This window comes from Cetorhinus maximus, chromosome 34 (genome assembly GCF_964194155.1).
Source record: "Cetorhinus maximus chromosome 34, sCetMax3.hap1.1, whole genome shotgun sequence".
Classification (NCBI taxonomy): Eukaryota; Metazoa; Chordata; class Chondrichthyes; order Lamniformes; family Cetorhinidae; genus Cetorhinus; species Cetorhinus maximus.
In genome coordinates this window covers 11,619,938-11,638,251 of record NC_135912.1, presented here as the reverse complement: position 1 = coordinate 11,638,251, position 18,314 = coordinate 11,619,938, and the positions used below count along the sequence as shown (strand labels likewise).

Below are 18,314 nucleotides of genomic sequence, written 5' to 3'. Positions count from 1 at the left end.
CAGCGGTGTGAGTACACTGCTAGAGCAGAGAGACAGCGGTGTGAGTACACAGTGTGAGAGCAGAGAGACAGCGGTGTGAGTACACAGTGTGAGAGCAGAGAGACAGCGGTGTGGGTACACAGTGCGAGAGCAGAGAGACAGCGGTGTGAGTACACAGTGCTAGAGCAGAGAGACAGCGGTGTGAGTACACAGTGTGAGAGCAGAGAGACAGCGGTGTGAGTACACAGTGTGAGAGCAGAGAGACAGCGGTGTGGGTACACAGTGTGAGAGCAGAGAGATAGCATTGTGGCTACACAGTGCGAGAGCAGAGAGACTGCGGTGTGGGTACACAGTGCTAGAGCAGAGAGACAGCGGTGTGGGTACACAGTGCGAGAGCAGAGAGACAGCGGTGTGAGTACACAGTGCGAGAGCAGAGAGACAGCGGCGTGGGTACACAGTGTGAGAGCAGAGAGACAGCGGTGTGGGTACACAGTGTGAGAGCAGAGAGACAGCGGTGTGGATACACAGTGTGAGAGCAGAGAGACAGCGGTGTGGGTACACAGTGTGAGAACAGAGAGACAGCGGTGTGGGTACACAGTGTGAGAGCAGAGAGACAGCGGTGTGAGTACACAGTGTGAGAGCAGAGAGACAGTGGTGTGAGTACACAGTGTGAGAGCAGAGAGACAGCGGTGTGGGTACACTGCGTGAGAGCAGAGAGACAGCGGTGTGGGTACACAGTGTGAGAGCAGAGAGACAGCGGTGTGAGTACACAGTGTGAGAGCAGAGAGACAGCGGTGTGGGTACACAGTGTGAGAGCAGAGAGACAGCGGTGTGAGTACACAGTGCTAGAGCAGAGAGACAGCGGTGTGGGTACACAGTGTGAGAGCAGAGAGACAGCGGTGTGGGTACACAGTGCTAGAGCAGAGAGACAGCGGTGTGGGTACACAGTGCGAGAGCAGAGAAACAGCGGTGTGAGTACACAGTGTGAGAGCAGAGAGACAGCGGTGTGGGTACACAGTGCTAGAGCAGAGAGACAGCGGTGTGAGTACACAGTGTGAGAGCAGAGAGACAGCGGTGTGGGTACACAGTGTGAGAGCAGAGAGACAGCGGTGTGAGTACACAGTGCTAGAGCAGAGAGACAGCGGTGTGAGTACACAGTGTGAGAGCAGAGAGACAGCGGTGTGGGTACACAGTGTGAGAGCAGAGAGACAGCGGTGTGAGTACACAGTGTGAGAGCAGAGAGACAGCGGTGTGAGTACACAGTGTGAGAGCAGAGAGTCAGCGGTGTGAGTACACAGTGTGAGAGCAGAGAGACAGCGGTGTGGGTACACAGTGTGAGAGCAGAGAGACAGCGGTGTGAGTACACAGTGTGAGAGCAGAGAGACAGCGGTGTGAGTACACAGTGTGAGAGCAGAGAGTCAGCGGTGTGAGTACACAGTGTGAGAGCAGAGAGACAGCGGTGTGAGTACACAGTGTGAGAGCAGAGAGACAGCGGTGTGAGTACACAGTGTGAGAGCAGAGAGTCAGTGGTGTGAGTACACAGTGCTAGAGCAGAGAGACAGCGGTGTGAGTACACAGTGTGAGAGCAGAGAGACAGCGATGTGAGTACAATGTGATAGAGCAGAGAGACAGCGGTGTGGGTACACAGTGTGAGAGCAGAGAGACAGCAGTGTGAGTACACAGTGCTAGAGCAGAGAGACAGCGGTGTGAGTACACAGTGCGAGAGCAGAGAGACAGCGGTGTGAGTACACAGTGTGAGAGCAGAGAGACAGCGGTGTGAGTACACAGTGTGACAGCAGAGAGACAGCGGTGTGAGTACACAGTGTGAGAGCAAAGAGACAGCGGTGTGGGTACACAGTGTTAGAGCAGAGAGACAGCGGTGTGGGTACACAGTGTGAGAGCAGAGAGACAGCGGTGTGGGTACACAGTGTGAGAGCAGAGAGACAGCGGTGTGGGTACACAGTGTGAGAGCAGCGAGACAGCGGTGTGGGTACACAATGTGAGAGCAGAGAGACAGCGGTGTGGGTACACAGTGTGAGAGCAGAGAGACAGCGATGTGAGTACACAGTGCAAGAGCAGAGAGACAGCGGTGTGAGTACACAGTGTGAGAGCAGAGAGACCGCGGTGTGGGTACACAGTGTGAGAGCAGAGAGACAGCGGTGTGAGTACACAGTGCTAGAGCAGAGAGACAGCGGTGTGGGTACACAGTGTGAGAGCAGAGAGACAGCGGTGTGGGTACACAGTGTGAGAGCAGAGAGACAGCGGTGTGAGTGCATAGTGTGAGAGCAGAGAGACAGCGGTGTGAGTACACAGTGCTAGAGCAGAGAGACAGTGGTGTGGGTACACAGTGCGAGAGCAGAGAGACAGCGGTGTGGGTACACAGTGTGAGAGCAGAGAGACAGCGGTGTGGGTACACAGTGTGAGAGCAGAGAGACAGCGGTGTGGGTACACAGTGTGAGAGCAGAGAGACAGCGGTGTGGGTACACAGTGTGAGAGCAGCGAGACAGCGGTGTGGGTGCACAGTGTGAGAGCAGAGAGACAGCGGTGTGGGTACACAGTGTGACAGCACAGAGACAGCGGTGTGGGTACACAGTGTGAGAGCAGAGAGACAGCGGTGTGGATACACAGTGCGAGAGCAGAGAGACAGCGGTGTGAGTACACAGTGCTAGAGCAGAGAGACAGCGGTGTGGGTACACAGTGTGAGAGCAGAGAGACAGCGGTGTGAGTACACAGTGTGAGAGCAGAGAGACAGTGGTGTGGGTACACAGTGTGAGAGCAGAGAGACAGCAGTGTGGGTACACAGTGTGAGAGCAGAGAGACAGCGGTGTGAGTACACAGTGCTAGAGCAGAGAGACAGCGGTGTGGGTACACAGTGTGAGAGCAGAGAGACAGCGGTGTGGGTACACAGTGCTAGAGCAGAGAGACAGCGGTGTGGGTACACAGTGCGAGAGCAGAGAGACAGCGGTGTGGGTACACAGTGCTAGAGCAGAGAGACAGCGGTGTGGGTACACAGTGTGAGAGCAGAGAGACAGCGGTGTGAGTACACTGCTAGAGCAGAGAGACAGCGGTGTGAGTACACAGTGTGAGAGCAGAGAGACAGCGGTGTGAGTACACAGTGTGAGAGCAGAGAGACAGTGGTGTGGGTACACAGTGTGAGAGCAGAGAGACAGCAGTGTGGGTACACAGTGTGAGAGCAGAGAGACAGCGGTGTGAGTACACAGTGCTAGAGCAGAGAGGCAGCGGTGTGGGTACACAGTGTGAGAGCAGAGAGACAGCGGTGTGGGTACACAGTGCTAGAGCAGAGAGACAGCGGTGTGGGTACACAGTGCTAGAGCAGAGAGACAGCGGTGTGGGTACACAGTGCTAGAGCAGAGAGACAGCGGTGTGGGTACACAGTGCTAGAGCAGAGAGACAGCGGTGTGGGTACGCAGTGTGAGAGCAGAGAAACAGCGGTGTGGGTACACAGTGTGAGAGCAGAGAGACAGCGGTGTGGGTACACAGTGTGAGAGCAGAGAGTCAGCGGTGTGGGTACACATTGTGAGAGCAGAGAGACAGCGGTGTGGGTACACAGTGTGAGAGCAGAGAGACAGCGGTGTGAGTACACAGTGTGAGAGCAGAGAGACAGCGGTGTGAGTACACAGTGTGAGAGCAGAGAGTCAGCGGTGTGAGTACACAGTGTGAGAGCAGAGAGACAGCGGTGTGGGTACACAGTGTGAGAGCAGAGAGACAGCGGTGTGAGTACACAGTGTGAGAGCAGCGAGACAGCGGTGTGGGTACACAGTGTGAGAGCAGAGAGACAGCGGTGTGGGTACACAGTGTGAGAGCAGAGAGACAGCGGTGTGAGTACACTGCTAGAGCAGAGAGACAGCGGTGTGAGTACACAGTGTGAGAGCAGAGAGACAGCGGTGTGAGTACACAGTGTGAGAGCAGAGAGACAGCGGTGTGGGTACACAGTGCGAGAGCAGAGAGACAGCGGTGTGAGTACACAGTGCTAGAGCAGAGAGACAGCGGTGTGAGTACACAGTGTGAGAGCAGAGAGACAGCGGTGTGAGTACACAGTGTGAGAGCAGAGAGACAGCGGTGTGGGTACACAGTGTGAGAGCAGAGAGATAGCATTGTGGCTACACAGTGCGAGAGCAGAGAGACTGCGGTGTGGGTACACAGTGCTAGAGCAGAGAGACAGCGGTGTGGGTACACAGTGCGAGAGCAGAGAGACAGCGGTGTGAGTACACAGTGCGAGAGCAGAGAGACAGCGGCGTGGGTACACAGTGTGAGAGCAGAGAGACAGCGGTGTGGGTACACAGTGTGAGAGCAGAGAGACAGCGGTGTGGATACACAGTGTGAGAGCAGAGAGACAGCGGTGTGGGTACACAGTGTGAGAACAGAGAGACAGCGGTGTGGGTACACAGTGTGAGAGCAGAGAGACAGCGGTGTGAGTACACAGTGTGAGAGCAGAGAGACAGTGGTGTGAGTACACAGTGTGAGAGCAGAGAGACAGCGGTGTGGGTACACTGCGTGAGAGCAGAGAGACAGCGGTGTGGGTACACAGTGTGAGAGCAGAGAGACAGCGGTGTGAGTACACAGTGTGAGAGCAGAGAGACAGCGGTGTGGGTACACAGTGTGAGAGCAGAGAGACAGCGGTGTGAGTACACAGTGCTAGAGCAGAGAGACAGCGGTGTGGGTACACAGTGTGAGAGCAGAGAGACAGCGGTGTGGGTACACAGTGCTAGAGCAGAGAGACAGCGGTGTGGGTACACAGTGCGAGAGCAGAGAAACAGCGGTGTGAGTACACAGTGTGAGAGCAGAGAGACAGCGGTGTGGGTACACAGTGCTAGAGCAGAGAGACAGCGGTGTGAGTACACAGTGTGAGAGCAGAGAGACAGCGGTGTGGGTACACAGTGTGAGAGCAGAGAGACAGCGGTGTGAGTACACAGTGCTAGAGCAGAGAGACAGCGGTGTGGGTACACAGTGCTAGAGCAGAGAGACAGCGGTGTGGGTACACAGTGTGAGAGCAGAGAGACAGCGGTGTGAGTGCATAGTGTGAGAGCAGAGAGACAGCGGTGTGAGTACACCGTGCTAGAGCAGAGAGACAGCGGTGTGGGTACACAGTGCGAGAGCAGAGAGACAGCGGTGTGGGTACACAGTGTGAGAGCAGAGAGACAGCGGTGTGGGTACACAGTGTGCGAGCAGAGAGACAGCGGTGTGAGTACACAGTGCTAGAGCAGAGAGACAGCGGTGTGGGTACACAGTGCGAGAGCAGAGAGACAGCGGTGTTGGTACACAGTGCGAGAGCAGAGAGACAGCGGTGTGGGTACACAGTGTGAGAGCAGAGAGACAGCGGTGTGAGTACACAGTGTGAGAGCAGAGAGACAGCGGTGTGAGTATACAGTGTGAGGGCAGAGAGACAGCGGTGTGGGTACACAGTGTGAGAGCAGAGAGTCAGTGGTGTGAGTACACAGTGTGAGAGCAGAGAGACAGCGGTGTGAGTACACAGTGTGAGAGCAGAGAGACAGCGGTGTGAGTACACAGTGCTAGAGCAGAGAGACAGCGGTGTGGGTACACAGTGCTAGAGCAGAGAGACAGTGGTGTGGGTACACAGTGCTAGAGCAGAGAGACAGCGGTGTGGGTACACAGTGCTAGAGCAGAGAGACAGCGGTGTGGGTACACAGTGCTAGAGCAGAGAGACAGCGGTGTGGGTACACAGTGCTAGAGCAGAGAGACAGCGGTGTGGGTACGCAGTGTGAGAGCAGAGAAACAGCGGTGTGGGTACACAGTGTGAGAGCAGAGAGACAGCGGTGTGGGTACACAGTGTGAGAGCAGAGAGTCAGCGGTGTGAGTACACAGTGTGAGAGCAGAGAGACAGCGGTGTGGGTACACAGTGTGAGAGCAGAGAGACAGCGGTGTGAGTACACAGTGTGAGAGCAGAGAGACAGCGGTGTGAGTACACAGTGTGAGAGCAGAGAGTCAGCGGTGTGGGTACACAGTGTGAGAGCAGAGAGACAGCGGTGTGGGTACACAGTGTGAGAGCAGAGAGACAGCGGTGTGAGTACACAGTGTGAGAGCAGAGAGACAGCGGTGTGAGTACACAGTGTGAGAGCAGAGAGTCAGCGGTGTGAGTACACAGTGTGAGAGCAGAGAGACAGCGGTGTGGGTACACAGTGTGAGAGCAGAGAGACAGCGGTGTGAGTACACAGTGTGAGAGCAGAGAGTCAGTGGTGTGAGTACACAGTGCTAGAGCAGAGAGACAGCGGTGTGAGTACACAGTGTGAGAGCAGAGAGACAGCGATGTGAGTACAATGTGATAGAGCAGAGAGACAGCGGTGTGGGTACACAGTGTGAGAGCAGAGAGACAGCAGTGTGAGTACACAGTGCTAGAGCAGAGAGACAGCGGTGTGAGTACACAGTGCGAGAGCAGAGAGACAGCGGTGTGAGTACACAGTGTGAGAGCAGAGAGACAGCGGTGTGAGTACACAGTGTGACAGCAGAGAGACAGCGGTGTTAGTACACAGTGTGAGAGCAAAGAGACAGCGGTGTGGGTACACAGTGTTAGAGCAGAGAGACAGCGGTGTGGGTACACAGTGTGAGAGCAGAGAGACAGCGGTGTGGGTACACAGTGTGAGAGCAGAGAGACAGCGGTGTGGGTACACAGTGTGAGAGCAGCGAGACAGCGGTGTGGGTACACAATGTGAGAGCAGAGAGACAGCGGTGTGGGTACACAGTGTGACAGCAGAGAGACAGCGATGTGAGTACACAGTGCAAGAGCAGAGAGACAGCGGTGTGAGTACACAGTGTGAGAGCAGAGAGACCGCGGTGTGGGTACACAGTGTGAGAGCAGAGAGACAGCGGTGTGAGTACACAGTGCTAGAGCAGAGAGACAGCGGTGTGGGTACACAGTGTGAGAGCAGAGAGACAGCGGTGTGGGTACACAGTGTGAGAGCAGAGAGACAGCGGTGTGAGTGCATAGTGTGAGAGCAGAGAGACAGCGGTGTGAGTACACAGTGCTAGAGCAGAGAGACAGTGGTGTGGGTACACAGTACGAGAGCAGAGAGACAGCGGTGTGGGTACACAGTGTGAGAGCAGAGAGACAGCGGTGTGGGTACACAGTGTGAGAGCAGAGAGACAGCGGTGTGGGTACACAGTGTGAGAGCAGAGAGACAGCGGTGTGGGTACACAGTGTGAGAGCAGAGAGACAGCGGTGTGGGTACACAGTGTGAGAGCAGCGAGACAGCGGTGTGGGTGCACAGTGTGAGAGCAGAGAGACAGCGGTGTGGGTACACAGTGTGACAGCACAGAGACAGCGGTGTGGGTACACAGTGTGAGAGCAGAGAGACAGCGGTGTGGATACACAGTGCGAGAGCAGAGAGACAGCGGTGTGGGTACACAGTGCGAGAGCAGAGAGACAGCGGTGTGGGTACACAGTGTGAGAGCAGAGAGACAGCGGTGTGAGTACACAGTGTGAGAGCAGAGAGACAGTGGTGTGGGTACACAGTGTGAGAGCAGAGAGACAGCAGTGTGGGTACACAGTGTGAGAGCAGAGAGACAGCGGTGTGAGTACACCGTGCTAGAGCAGAGAGACAGCGGTGTGGGTACACAGTGTGAGAGCAGAGAGACAGCGGTGTGGGTACACAGTGCTAGAGCAGAGAGACAGCGGTGTGGGTACACAGTGCGAGAGCAGAGAGACAGCGGTGTGAGTACACAGTGTGAGAGCAGAGAGACAGCGGTGTGGGTACACAGTGCTAGAGCAGAGAGACAGCGGTGTGAGTACACAGTGTGAGAGCAGAGAGACAGCGGTGTGGGTACACAGTGTGAGAGCAGAGAGACAGCGGTGTGAGTACACAGTGCTAGAGCAGAGAGACAGCGGTGTGGGTACACAGTGTGAGAGCAGAGAGACAGCGGTGTGGGTACACACTGTGAGAGCAGAGAGACAGCGGTGTGAGTGCACAGTGTGTGAGCAGAGAGACAGCGGTGTGGGTACACAGTGTGAGAGCAGAGAGACAGCGGTGTGGGTACACAGTGTGAGAGCAGAGAGACAGCGGTGTGGGTACACAGAGTGAGAGCAGAGAGACAGTGGTGTGAGTACACAGCGTGAGAGCAGAGAGACAGCGGTGTGGGTACACAGTGCTAGAGCAGAGAGACAGCGGTGTGGGTACACAGTGTGAGAGCAGAGAGACAGCGGTGTTGGTACACAGTGCGAGAGCAGAGAGACAGCGGTGTGGGTACACAGTGCGAGAGCAGAGAGACAGCGGTGTGAGTACACAGTGCGAGAGCAGAGAGACAGCGGTGTGGGTACACAGTGCGAGAGCAGAGAGACAGCGGTGTGAGTACACAGTGCTAGAGCAGAGAGACAGCGGTGTGGGTACACAGTGCTAGAGCAGAGAGACAGCGGTGTGGGTACACAGTGCTAGAGCAGAGAGACAGCGGTGTGAGTACACAGTGTGAGAGCAGAGAGACAGCGGTGTGGGTACACAGTGTCAGAGCAGAGAGACAGCGGTGTGAGTACACAGTGTGTTTGCAGAGAGACAGCGGTGTGAGTACACAGTGTGAGAGCAGAGAGACAGCGGTGTGGGTACACAGTGTGTGAGCAGAGAGACAGCGGTGTGGGTACACAGTGTGAGAGCAGAGAGACAGCGGTGTGGGTACACAGTGTGAGAGCAGAGAGACAGCGGTGTGGGTACACAGAGTGAGAGCAGAGAGACAGCGGTGTGAGTACACAGCGTGAGAGCAGAGAGACAGCGGTGTGGGTACACAGTGTGAGAGCAGAGAGACAGCGGTGTGAGTACACAGTGTGAGAGCAGAGAGACAGCGGTGTGAGTACACAGTGCTAGAGCAGAGAGACAGCGGTGTGGGTACACAGTGTGAGAGCAGAGAGACAGCGGTGTGGGTACACAGTGCTAGAGCAGAGAGACAGCGGTGTGGGTACACAGTGCGAGAGCAGAGAGACAGCGGTGTGAGTACACAGTGTGAGAGCAGAGAGACAGCGGTGTGGGTACACAGTGCTAGAGCAGAGAGACAGCAGTGTGAGTACACAGTGTAAGAGCAGAGAGACAGCGGTGTGAGTACACAGTGTGAGAGCAGAGAGACAGCGGTGTGAGTGCACAGTGCTAGAGCAGAGAGACAGCGGTGTGTGTACACAGTGTGAGAGCAGAGAGACAGCGGTGTGGGTACACAGTGTTAGAGCAGAGAGACAGCGGTGTGAGTGCATAGTGTGAGAGCAGAGAGACAGCGATGTGGGTACACAGTGCGAGAGCAGAGAGACAGCGGTGTGGGTACAGAGTGTGAGAGCAGAGAGACAGCGGTGTGGGTACACAGTGTGCGAGCAGAGAGACAGCGGTGTGAGTACACAGTGCTAGAGCAGAGTGACAGCGGTGTGGGTACACAGTGCGAGAGCAGAGAGACAGCGGTGTTGGTACACAGTGCGAGAGCAGAGAGACAGCGGTGTGGGTACACAGTGCGAGAGCAGAGAGACAGCGGTGTGAGTACACAGTGCTAGAGCAGAGAGACAGCGGTGTGGGTACACAGTGCTAGAGCAGAGAGACAGCGGTGTGGGTACACAGTGTGAGAGCAGAGAGACAGCGCTGTGAGTACACAGCGTGGGAGCAGAGAGACAGCGGTGTGGGTACACAGTGTGAGAGCAGAGAGACAGCGGTGTGGGTACACAGAGTGAGAGCAGAGAGACAGCGGTGTGAGTACACAGCGTGAGAGCAGAGAGACAGCGGTGTGGGTACACAGTGTGAGAGCAGAGAGACAGCGGTGTGAGTACACAGTGTGAGAGCAGAGAGACAGCGGTGTGGGTATACAGTGTGAGAGCAGAGAAACAGCGGTGTGGGTACACAGTGTGAGAGCAGAGAGACAGCGGTGTGGGTACACAGTGTGAGAGCAGAGAGACAGCGGTGTGGGTACACAGTGTGAGAGCAGAGAGACAGCGGTGTGGGTACACAGTGTGAGAGCAGAGAGACAGCGGTGTGGGTACACAGTGTGAGAGCAGAGAGTCAGCGCTGTGAGTACACAGCGTGGGAGCAGAGAGACAGCGGTGTGAGTACACAGTGTGAGAGCAGAGAGACAGCGGTGTGGGTACACAGTGTGAGAGCAGAGAGACAGCGGTGTGGGTACACAGTGTGAGAGCAGAGAGACAGCGCCGTGAGTACACAACGTGAGGGCAGAGAGACAGCGGTGTGAGTACACAGTGTGAGAGCAGAGAGACAGCGCCGTGAGTACACAACGTGAGGGCAGAGAGACAGCGGTGTGGGTACACAGTGTGAGAGCAGAGAGACAGCGCCGTGAGTACACAACGTGAGGGCAGAGAGACAGCGGTGTGAGTACACAGTGTGAGAGCAGAGAGACAGCGGTGTGAGTACACAGTGTGAGAGCAGAGAGACAGCGGTGTGAGTACACAGTGTGAGAGCAGAGAGACAGCGGTGTGAGTACACAGTGTGAGAGCAGAGAGACAGCGGTGTGAGTACACAGTGTGAGAGCAGAGAGACAGCGGTGTGAGTACACAGTGTGAGAGCAGAGAGACAGCGGTGTGAGTACACAGTGTGAGAGCAGAGAGACAGCGGTGTGGGTACACAGTGCTAGAGCAGAGAGACAGCGGTGTGAGTACACAGTGCTAGAGCAGAGAGACAGCGGTGTGAGTACACAGTGTGAGAGCAGAGAGACAGCGGTGTTGGTACACAGTGCGAGAGCAGAGAGACAGCGGTGTGGGTACACAGTGCGAGAGCAGAGAGACAGCGGTGTGAGTACACAGTGCTAGAGCAGAGAGACAGCGGTGTGGGTACACAGTGCTAGAGCAGAGAGACAGCGGTGTGGGTACACAGTGTGAGAGCAGAGAGACAGCGCTGTGAGTACACAGCGTGGGAGCAGAGAGACAGCGGTGTGGGTACACAGTGTGAGAGCAGAGAGACAGCGGTGTGGGTACACAGAGTGAGAGCAGAGAGACAGCGGTGTGAGTACACAGCGTGAGAGCAGAGAGACAGCGGTGTGGGTACACAGTGTGAGAGCAGAGAGACAGCGGTGTGAGTACACAGTGTGAGAGCAGAGAGACAGCGGTGTGGGTATACAGTGTGAGAGCAGAGAAACAGCGGTGTGGGTACACAGTGTGAGAGCAGAGAGACAGCGGTGTGGGTACACAGTGTGAGAGCAGAGAGACAGCGGTGTGGGTACACAGTGTGAGAGCAGAGAGACAGCGGTGTGGGTACACAGTGTGAGAGCAGAGAGACAGCGGTGTGGGTACACAGTGTGAGAGCAGAGAGTCAGCGCTGTGAGTACACAGCGTGGGAGCAGAGAGACAGCGGTGTGAGTACACAGTGTGAGAGCAGAGAGACAGCGGTGTGGGTACACAGTGTGAGAGCAGAGAGACAGCGGTGTGGGTACACAGTGTGAGAGCAGAGAGACAGCGCCGTGAGTACACAACGTGAGGGCAGAGAGACAGCGGTGTGAGTACACAGTGTGAGAGCAGAGAGACAGCGCCGTGAGTACACAACGTGAGGGCAGAGAGACAGCGGTGTGGGTACACAGTGTGAGAGCAGAGAGACAGCGCCGTGAGTACACAACGTGAGGGCAGAGAGACAGCGGTGTGAGTACACAGTGTGAGAGCAGAGAGACAGCGGTGTGAGTACACAGTGTGAGAGCAGAGAGACAGCGGTGTGAGTACACAGTGTGAGAGCAGAGAGACAGCGGTGTGAGTACACAGTGTGAGAGCAGAGAGACAGCGGTGTGAGTACACAGTGCCTGTTCCAAACAAGTCTCAGCATTGTCACTTCAGACGTGCAGCTGACAGAACGCTGAGTGTGTGTTGCTGCGGACAGGGTTGGTGGTGCCTTTGTTGGATTCTGGAAGCTATGTTTAAGTGTCTCTTCCTGTTACAGGGACAATTATGATGAGCGGCTGTGGAATTCTGACCAACGGGAAGGGGACACGGAGGGAATACTGTGAGTTCAGCCTGGATGAGCTACAGGTAATGGAGGGGGGGGCATCCAGATAATGGAGGGGGGTGGTATCCAGATAATGGACGGGGATGGAATCCAGATAATGGACGGGGATGGAATCCAGATAATGGAGAGGGGAGGGAATCCAGATAATGGAGGGAGGGTGGAATCCAGGTAATGGAGGGAGGGTGGAATCCAGATAATGGAGGGAGGGTGGAATCCAGGTAATGGAGGGGGGGACATCCAGATAATGGAGGGGGGGGGACATCCAGATAATGGAGGGGGGGGCATCCAGGTAATGGAGGGGGGGGGACATCCAGTTAATGGAGGGGGGGGGACATCCAGGTAATGGAGGGGGGGGGACATCCAGGTAATGGAGGGGGGGGGACATCCAGATAATGGAGGGGGGGGGACATCCAGGTAATGGAGGGGGGGGGTCATCCAGATAATGAAGGGGGGGGCACGACAGGCACTGGAGGGGGGACCAGAACTCGGGGCCATCAGTATAAGACAGTCACTAATAAACCCAATGGGGAATTCAGGAGAAACTCCTTTACCCAGAGAGCGGGGAGAATGTGGAACTCGCTCCCATAGGGAGCTGTCGAGCTGAATAGTATCGAAACATTTAAGGGGGAAGCTGGATAAACACAGGAGGGAGAAAGGAATGGAATGATAGGCTGATGGGGGGGTGGAAGGTCGTGTGGAGCAGAGAAGGTGCATGGACCAGTCATGAGAACATTAGAACCAGGAGCGTGAGGAGGCCATTCGGCCCTGGAGGCTTCTCTGCCATTCAGTATGACCGTGTTTGATCTGATTGTGGCCTTAAGTCCATTTGCTGCCTGTACCCTCTGACCCTCGACTCTCTATAGATCAAAAATCTGTCTGAGTCAGCCTGGAATCTATTCAGTGACCCAGCCTCCACTGCTCGCCGGGGAAGAGAATGCCCAAAATTAACCACCCTCCTCATCTCTTTCTTAAATTGGAACCCCGTTATTTTGAAACTGTGCCCCCCTAGTTCCAGGTTCCCCCACATCCTCTCAGCATCTACCCTGTCCACCCCCCCCTCAGGATCTTATATGTTTCAATAAGATCACTTCTCATTTCCCTAAACTCTGTGTACGTATGTACACATATAGAACACACAGCCAGGCCGAATGGCCTGTCTCTGCTGTACCTTGTGGAAGCTCATTCCCAGTGATGGGAGTCGCCCCCACCCCCAAACCCCAGAGCCAGGGAAACCAGCACCTCAGTTATCTGGGTTAGAGGCCAAAGTGCTGAACCCCCACAGCCCAGGCAGCTGGTCACCTGGCACCTGCTGACTTTGCCGATCATGTGGGTAAGAAGTGGGTGTTGTGCCACCGGGCAGGGGCTCCACAGTTGGGCTTGATGCCGATAGAGTCCGGAGAAGGAGGGAAAATCAGCCGAGCTTTCTGCTGCCACTCACCATCCAGTGGCCCTTATTGTGTCCCGGTTTTGTGTTTACAATTTGGTGATGTTCCCCTGCCCTTTCCTGCACCCCCTCCCAAAACAATGGCTGAGAAGCTAAGGAGTATATTGCAGAAAGAGCTGCTGACTTTAGCCTGCTTGGAGGTGTGCTGAGGAGTATCTAATGCTTGTAAATGCAGCAGCGACTCAGCGGCTGACAGGTCAGTGGCTGGTGGAAACCTTCATTTGAACTCCTTTGGGCTTTAGGAAGAGTTTGCACTGTCTCAAGCATTGTTCTTCTTGTGTTCCACAGGAAGGAGATCACATAGGGCTCATGAGGAAGTCCAGTGGTGCTTTGCACTTTTACATAAATGGCATTGACCAAGGTAAGACCCCCTCTGCTACTGTCGACCTTGAGGTTAGTTTGATCCCATTGCCCAGGCTGTAACTCAGCCTAAAAGAGGTAAAAATCTTAAATTGAGTAGAGGAACAAATAGACAAACCACTAAAAGGAGCAACGCAGGTTATTTCGGCCATTTCAAAAAGCAAGCCAAGCTCTCGAGGGATGGAATTGGAAAACAGAGAAGTTATGGGAAACGTGCATTGAACCTTGGCTAAGAGCCACACTTGAAATATTGTGTTCAGGTAGATATACTGGAGAGGGTGAAGGAAGGTTTACAAGGATGATACCAGAACTGAGGGGTGATCTAATTGAGGCCTTAAAAATTCTGAAAGATTTTGAGAGTAGGCACAGAGAATGTTTCCACTTGTGGGGGAGACCAGAACTCGGGGCCATCAGTATAAGTCAGTCGCTAACAAATCTAATGGGGAATTCAGGAGAAACTCCTTTACCCAGGGAGTGGGGAGAACACGGAACTCAGGGAGTGGTTAAGGTGAATAGTATCGATATGTTTAAGGGGGAAGCTGGATATGCACAGGAGGGAGAAAGGAATCGAAGGATAGGCTGATAGAGGGAGATGAAGAGGGGGTGGGAGGAGGCTCGTGTGGAACCAAAACACCAGCAAAGAGTGGAAGGGCCGAATGGGCTGTATATTCTATGTATTTCTAATGCTAGATCTAGACCATTTGTAGTAAACAAGGCAAAGGGTGTTCACAATAAACGGTAGGATATTGAAAAGCGTAGAGAAGCTGGAGAACCTTGGTGTACATGTCCACAGGTCCCCAAAGGCGGTAGGCCAGGTAGATGAAGTGTTTAAGAAGGCAGGTGGGATACTTCCTCTCATTAGCCGAGGCATCGAATATAAGAGTTGGGGAGGTTATGCTGGAACTGTACAAAACATAAGATGGGTCACAGCTCGAGTAAGGGCTATGGTTCTGGTCATCACATTACTGAAGAAATGTGACCTCACTAGAGAGGTTACAGAGAGACTCTAGCGGGATGTTGCCAGGAGTGGAGAATTTTAACGATGAGGAAGGATTGGACAGGCTGAGATTGTTTTCTTTGTGACAGAGGAAGCTAAGGGGAGATTTTAATTATGATGGGCTTCGATAGAGTGGATCAGATGGACCTAAAACCAGAGCTCAGAGATTTACAGTAATTGGCAGAGTAATTAGAGAGTAGTTGAGTAATATTTTCACAGAGGGTGATGTGGGTGTGGGACTCACTACCTGAGGGCGCTAGAGGCAGAAAACCCCCATTGCATTAAAAAAGACTTGATGTTCTGTAGCCTGTGGGGCTACGGACCAAGAGCCGGAGAGTTGGTTTGGGCTGGATAACTGTTTTAAGCTGGTACAGGTGTGATGAGACAAGTGGCCTCCTGTGCTGTACGTTTTCTATATTTCTTCAAATTAATGACCGTGGCATTTATACCCATCCACCCGAGGGGACCAGAAGTGGCCTGGTTTAATGCAAGGACACCTCTGAGTGCATTGCTTCCTCGGCACTGGGGGTGTCAGCCTGGCCTATGCATTCGAGTTTCTGGAAGGGGACTTGAGCCCACGATCTCCTGGCTCAGAGGCGAGAATGCTACCCACTGACTTAAAGCTCGGGCCTCACATCATGCTGAGGCGCCCCTCACAGAAACATCATGCTTCCCTCTAGGTAACAGATGTAAAACAACAATTCAGCACAAGAGCTCAGATCAACAGCCTGCTCCTTGCTGGAATGTCCAAGAAGTATGGTAGAAACTGAAACACCCACCTGAACGGACAGGACCACATAACAGCGTCACAGCTGAAAAATCGCATTCCCTGTGCCAGCCAATATAATCTGTTCACACTCCTGAGGGAGGTTTGAACCTGCAACCTCCTAACTCGGAAGGAAGCGTGTCATCATTTAGCCGCACTGATTGTGATCAACAAGGGCTTGTTTGGGATTTGAAGGCCAAAACTCGTGCAAATTTCAGCCACCAAAGCGAAAGCCATGACCCTTGAACTGAACAAGTCTTGTAAAACCACCTTGAGACTCAGTTTGAGGAGTTTTATTCAATCTCTGAACCTCTCATGTTTGTTTTCAGGATGTGACACAGGCGGTGATTGTTGGCCAGTTGCCCTGCAGTGCTTTACTTTCACAGTTGAGTGTCTTCCCTCTTCAAAGGGTATCAACAGTCCACCATATTGTGTGGGACTGGAGTCACATGTAGGCTGGATGTAGCTTCCCCTCTAAATTGGTTGGATTTTATTATCGGCTTTTGAGCCCAGTGTATTTTTGGTACAAATTACCAAATTTCACAACTTGGTGTGGTGACACATGAACTCATGGCTTACCAGTCTAGCACCATAACTACCAATCTGCCACGCCAGTAAGGCTATATGTTAGACAGAAGTGTTTGACAATGGCACTGGGCACGTTGTTGCTCGCGCTCAAAAGTGTGCAAAGGTTTACTCCTTTCTCTCCCTCTCTCCCTTACTCTCTCTGTCACACCCTTTCTATCTGCGCTTCACTCTATACCTGCCCCTCGGGTTCTCTCTCTCTTCCTCGCGCTCTCCCTCTCTCTGCTGCTCGTGCTCTCTCTCTGCTCCTCGTGCTCTCTCTCTCTCTGCTCCTCGTGCTCTCTCTCTTTCTATGCTCCTCGTGCTCTCTCTCTCTCTGCTCCTCGTGCTCTCTCTCTCTCTGCTCCTCGTGCTCTCTCTCTGCTCCTCGCACTCTCTCTCTGCTCCTCGCGCTCTCCTTCTCTCTGCTCCTCGCGCTCTCCCTCTCTCTGCTCCTCGTGCTCTCTCTCTGCTCCTCGTGCTCTCTCTCTGTTCCTCGCGCTCTCTCTCACTCTGCTCCTCGTGCTCTCTCTCACTCTGCTCCTCGTGCTCTCTCTCACTCTGCTCCTCGTGCTCTCTCTCTCTGCTCCTCGTGCTCTCTCTCACTCTGCTCCTCGTGCTCTCTCTCTCTCTGCTCCTCGTGCTCTCTCTCACTCTGCTCCTCGTGCTCTCTCTCTCTCTGCTCCTCGTGCTCTCTCTCTCTGCTCCTCGTGCTCTCTCTCTCTGCTCCTCGTGCTCTCTCTGCTCCTCGTGCTCTCTCTCTCTGCTCCTCGTGCTCTCTCTCTCTGCTCCTCGTGCTCTCTCTCTCTGCTCCTCGTGCTCTCTCTCTCTGCTCTTCGTGCTCTCTCTCTCTCTCTGCTCCTCGTGCTCTCTCCCTCTCTGCTCCGCGTGCTCTCTCTCTCTCTCTGCTCCGCGTGCTCTCTCTCTCTCTCTGCTCCTCGTGCTCTCTCTCACTCTGCTCCTCGTGCTCTCTCTCACTCTGCTCCTCGTGCTCTCTCTCACTCTGCTCCTCGTGCTCTCCCTCACTCTGCTGCTCGTGCTCTCCCTCACTCTGCTCCTCGTGCTCTCTCTCTCTGCTCCTCGTGCTCTCTCTCTCTCTGCTCCTCGTGCTCTCTCTCTCTCTGCTCCTCGTGCTCTCTCTCTCTCTGCTCCTCGTGTTCTCTCTCTGCTCCTCGTGCTCTCTCTCTCTCTGCTCCTCGTGCTCTCTCTCTCTCTGCTCCTCGTGCTCTCTCTCTCTCTGCTCCTCGTGCTCTCTCTCTGCTCCTCGCGCTCTCTCTCTGCTCCTCGTGCTCTCTCTCTCTCTGCTCCTCGTGCTCTCTCTCTCTCTGCTCCTCGTGCTCTCACTCTGCTCCTCGTGCTCTCTCTCTGCTCGCGCTCTCTCTCTGCTCCTCGCGCTCTCTCTCTGCTCCTCGCGCTCTCTCTCTGCTCCTCGCGCTCTCTCTCTGCTCCTCGCGCTCTCTCTCTGCTCCTCGCGCTCTCTCTCTGCTCCTCGCGCTCTCTCTCTGCTCCTCGCGCTCTCTCTCTGCTCCTCGTGCTCTCTCTCTCTCTCTCTCTGCTCCTCGTGCTCTCTCTCTCTGCTCCTCGTGCTCTCTCTCTCTCTGCTCCTCGTGCTCTCTCTCTCTCTGCTCCTCGTGCTCTCTCTCTGCTCCTCGTGCTCTCTCTCTGCTCCTCGTGCTCTCTCTCACTCTGCTCCTCGTGCTCTCTCTCACTCTGCTCCTCGTGCTCTCTCTCACTCTGCTGCTCGTGCTCTCTCTCACTCTGCTGCTCGTGCTCTCTCTCTCTCTGCTCCTCGTGCTCTCTCTCTCTCTGCTCCTCGTGCTCTCTCTCTGCTCCTCGTGCTCTCTCTCTGCTCCTCGTGCTCTCTCTCTGCTCCTCGTGCTCTCTCTCTGCTCCTCGTGCTCTCTCTCTGCTCCTCGTGCTCTCTCTCTGCTCCTCGTGCTCTCTCTCTGCTCCTCGTGCTCTCTCTCTGCTCCTCGTGCTCTCTCTCTGCTCCTCGTGCTCTCTCTCTGCTCCTCGTGCTCTCTCTCTGCTCCTCGTGCTCTCTCTCTGCTCCTCGTGCTCTCTCTCTGCTCCTCGTGCTCTCTCTCTGCTCCTCGTGCTCTCTCTCTGCTCCTCGTGCTCTCTCTCTGCTCCTCGTGCTCTCTCTCTGCTCCTCGTGCTCTCTCTCTGCTCCTCGTGCTCTCTCTCTGCTCCTCGTGCTCTCTCTCACTCTGCTCCTCGTGCTCTCTCTCACTCTGCTCCTCGTGCTCTCTCTCACTCTGCTCCTCGTGCTCT

General features: G+C 54.8%; 1 protein-coding gene across 5 annotated transcripts in view; it reads left to right on the top strand.

Annotated features, from left to right (window-relative positions):
* Positions 1-18,314, top strand: part of neurl4 (neuralized E3 ubiquitin protein ligase 4) — a 102,067-nt gene that overhangs the window by 29,532 nt on the left and 54,221 nt on the right. For all 5 annotated transcript variants that reach the window (XM_078533788.1, XM_078533790.1, XM_078533791.1 and 2 more), the window contains exons 5-6: positions 11,844-11,932; positions 13,642-13,714. In XM_078533788.1, the coding sequence (XP_078389914.1) occupies positions 11,844-11,932; positions 13,642-13,714 (162 nt within the window). The remainder of the gene's footprint in view (positions 1-11,843; positions 11,933-13,641; positions 13,715-18,314) is intronic.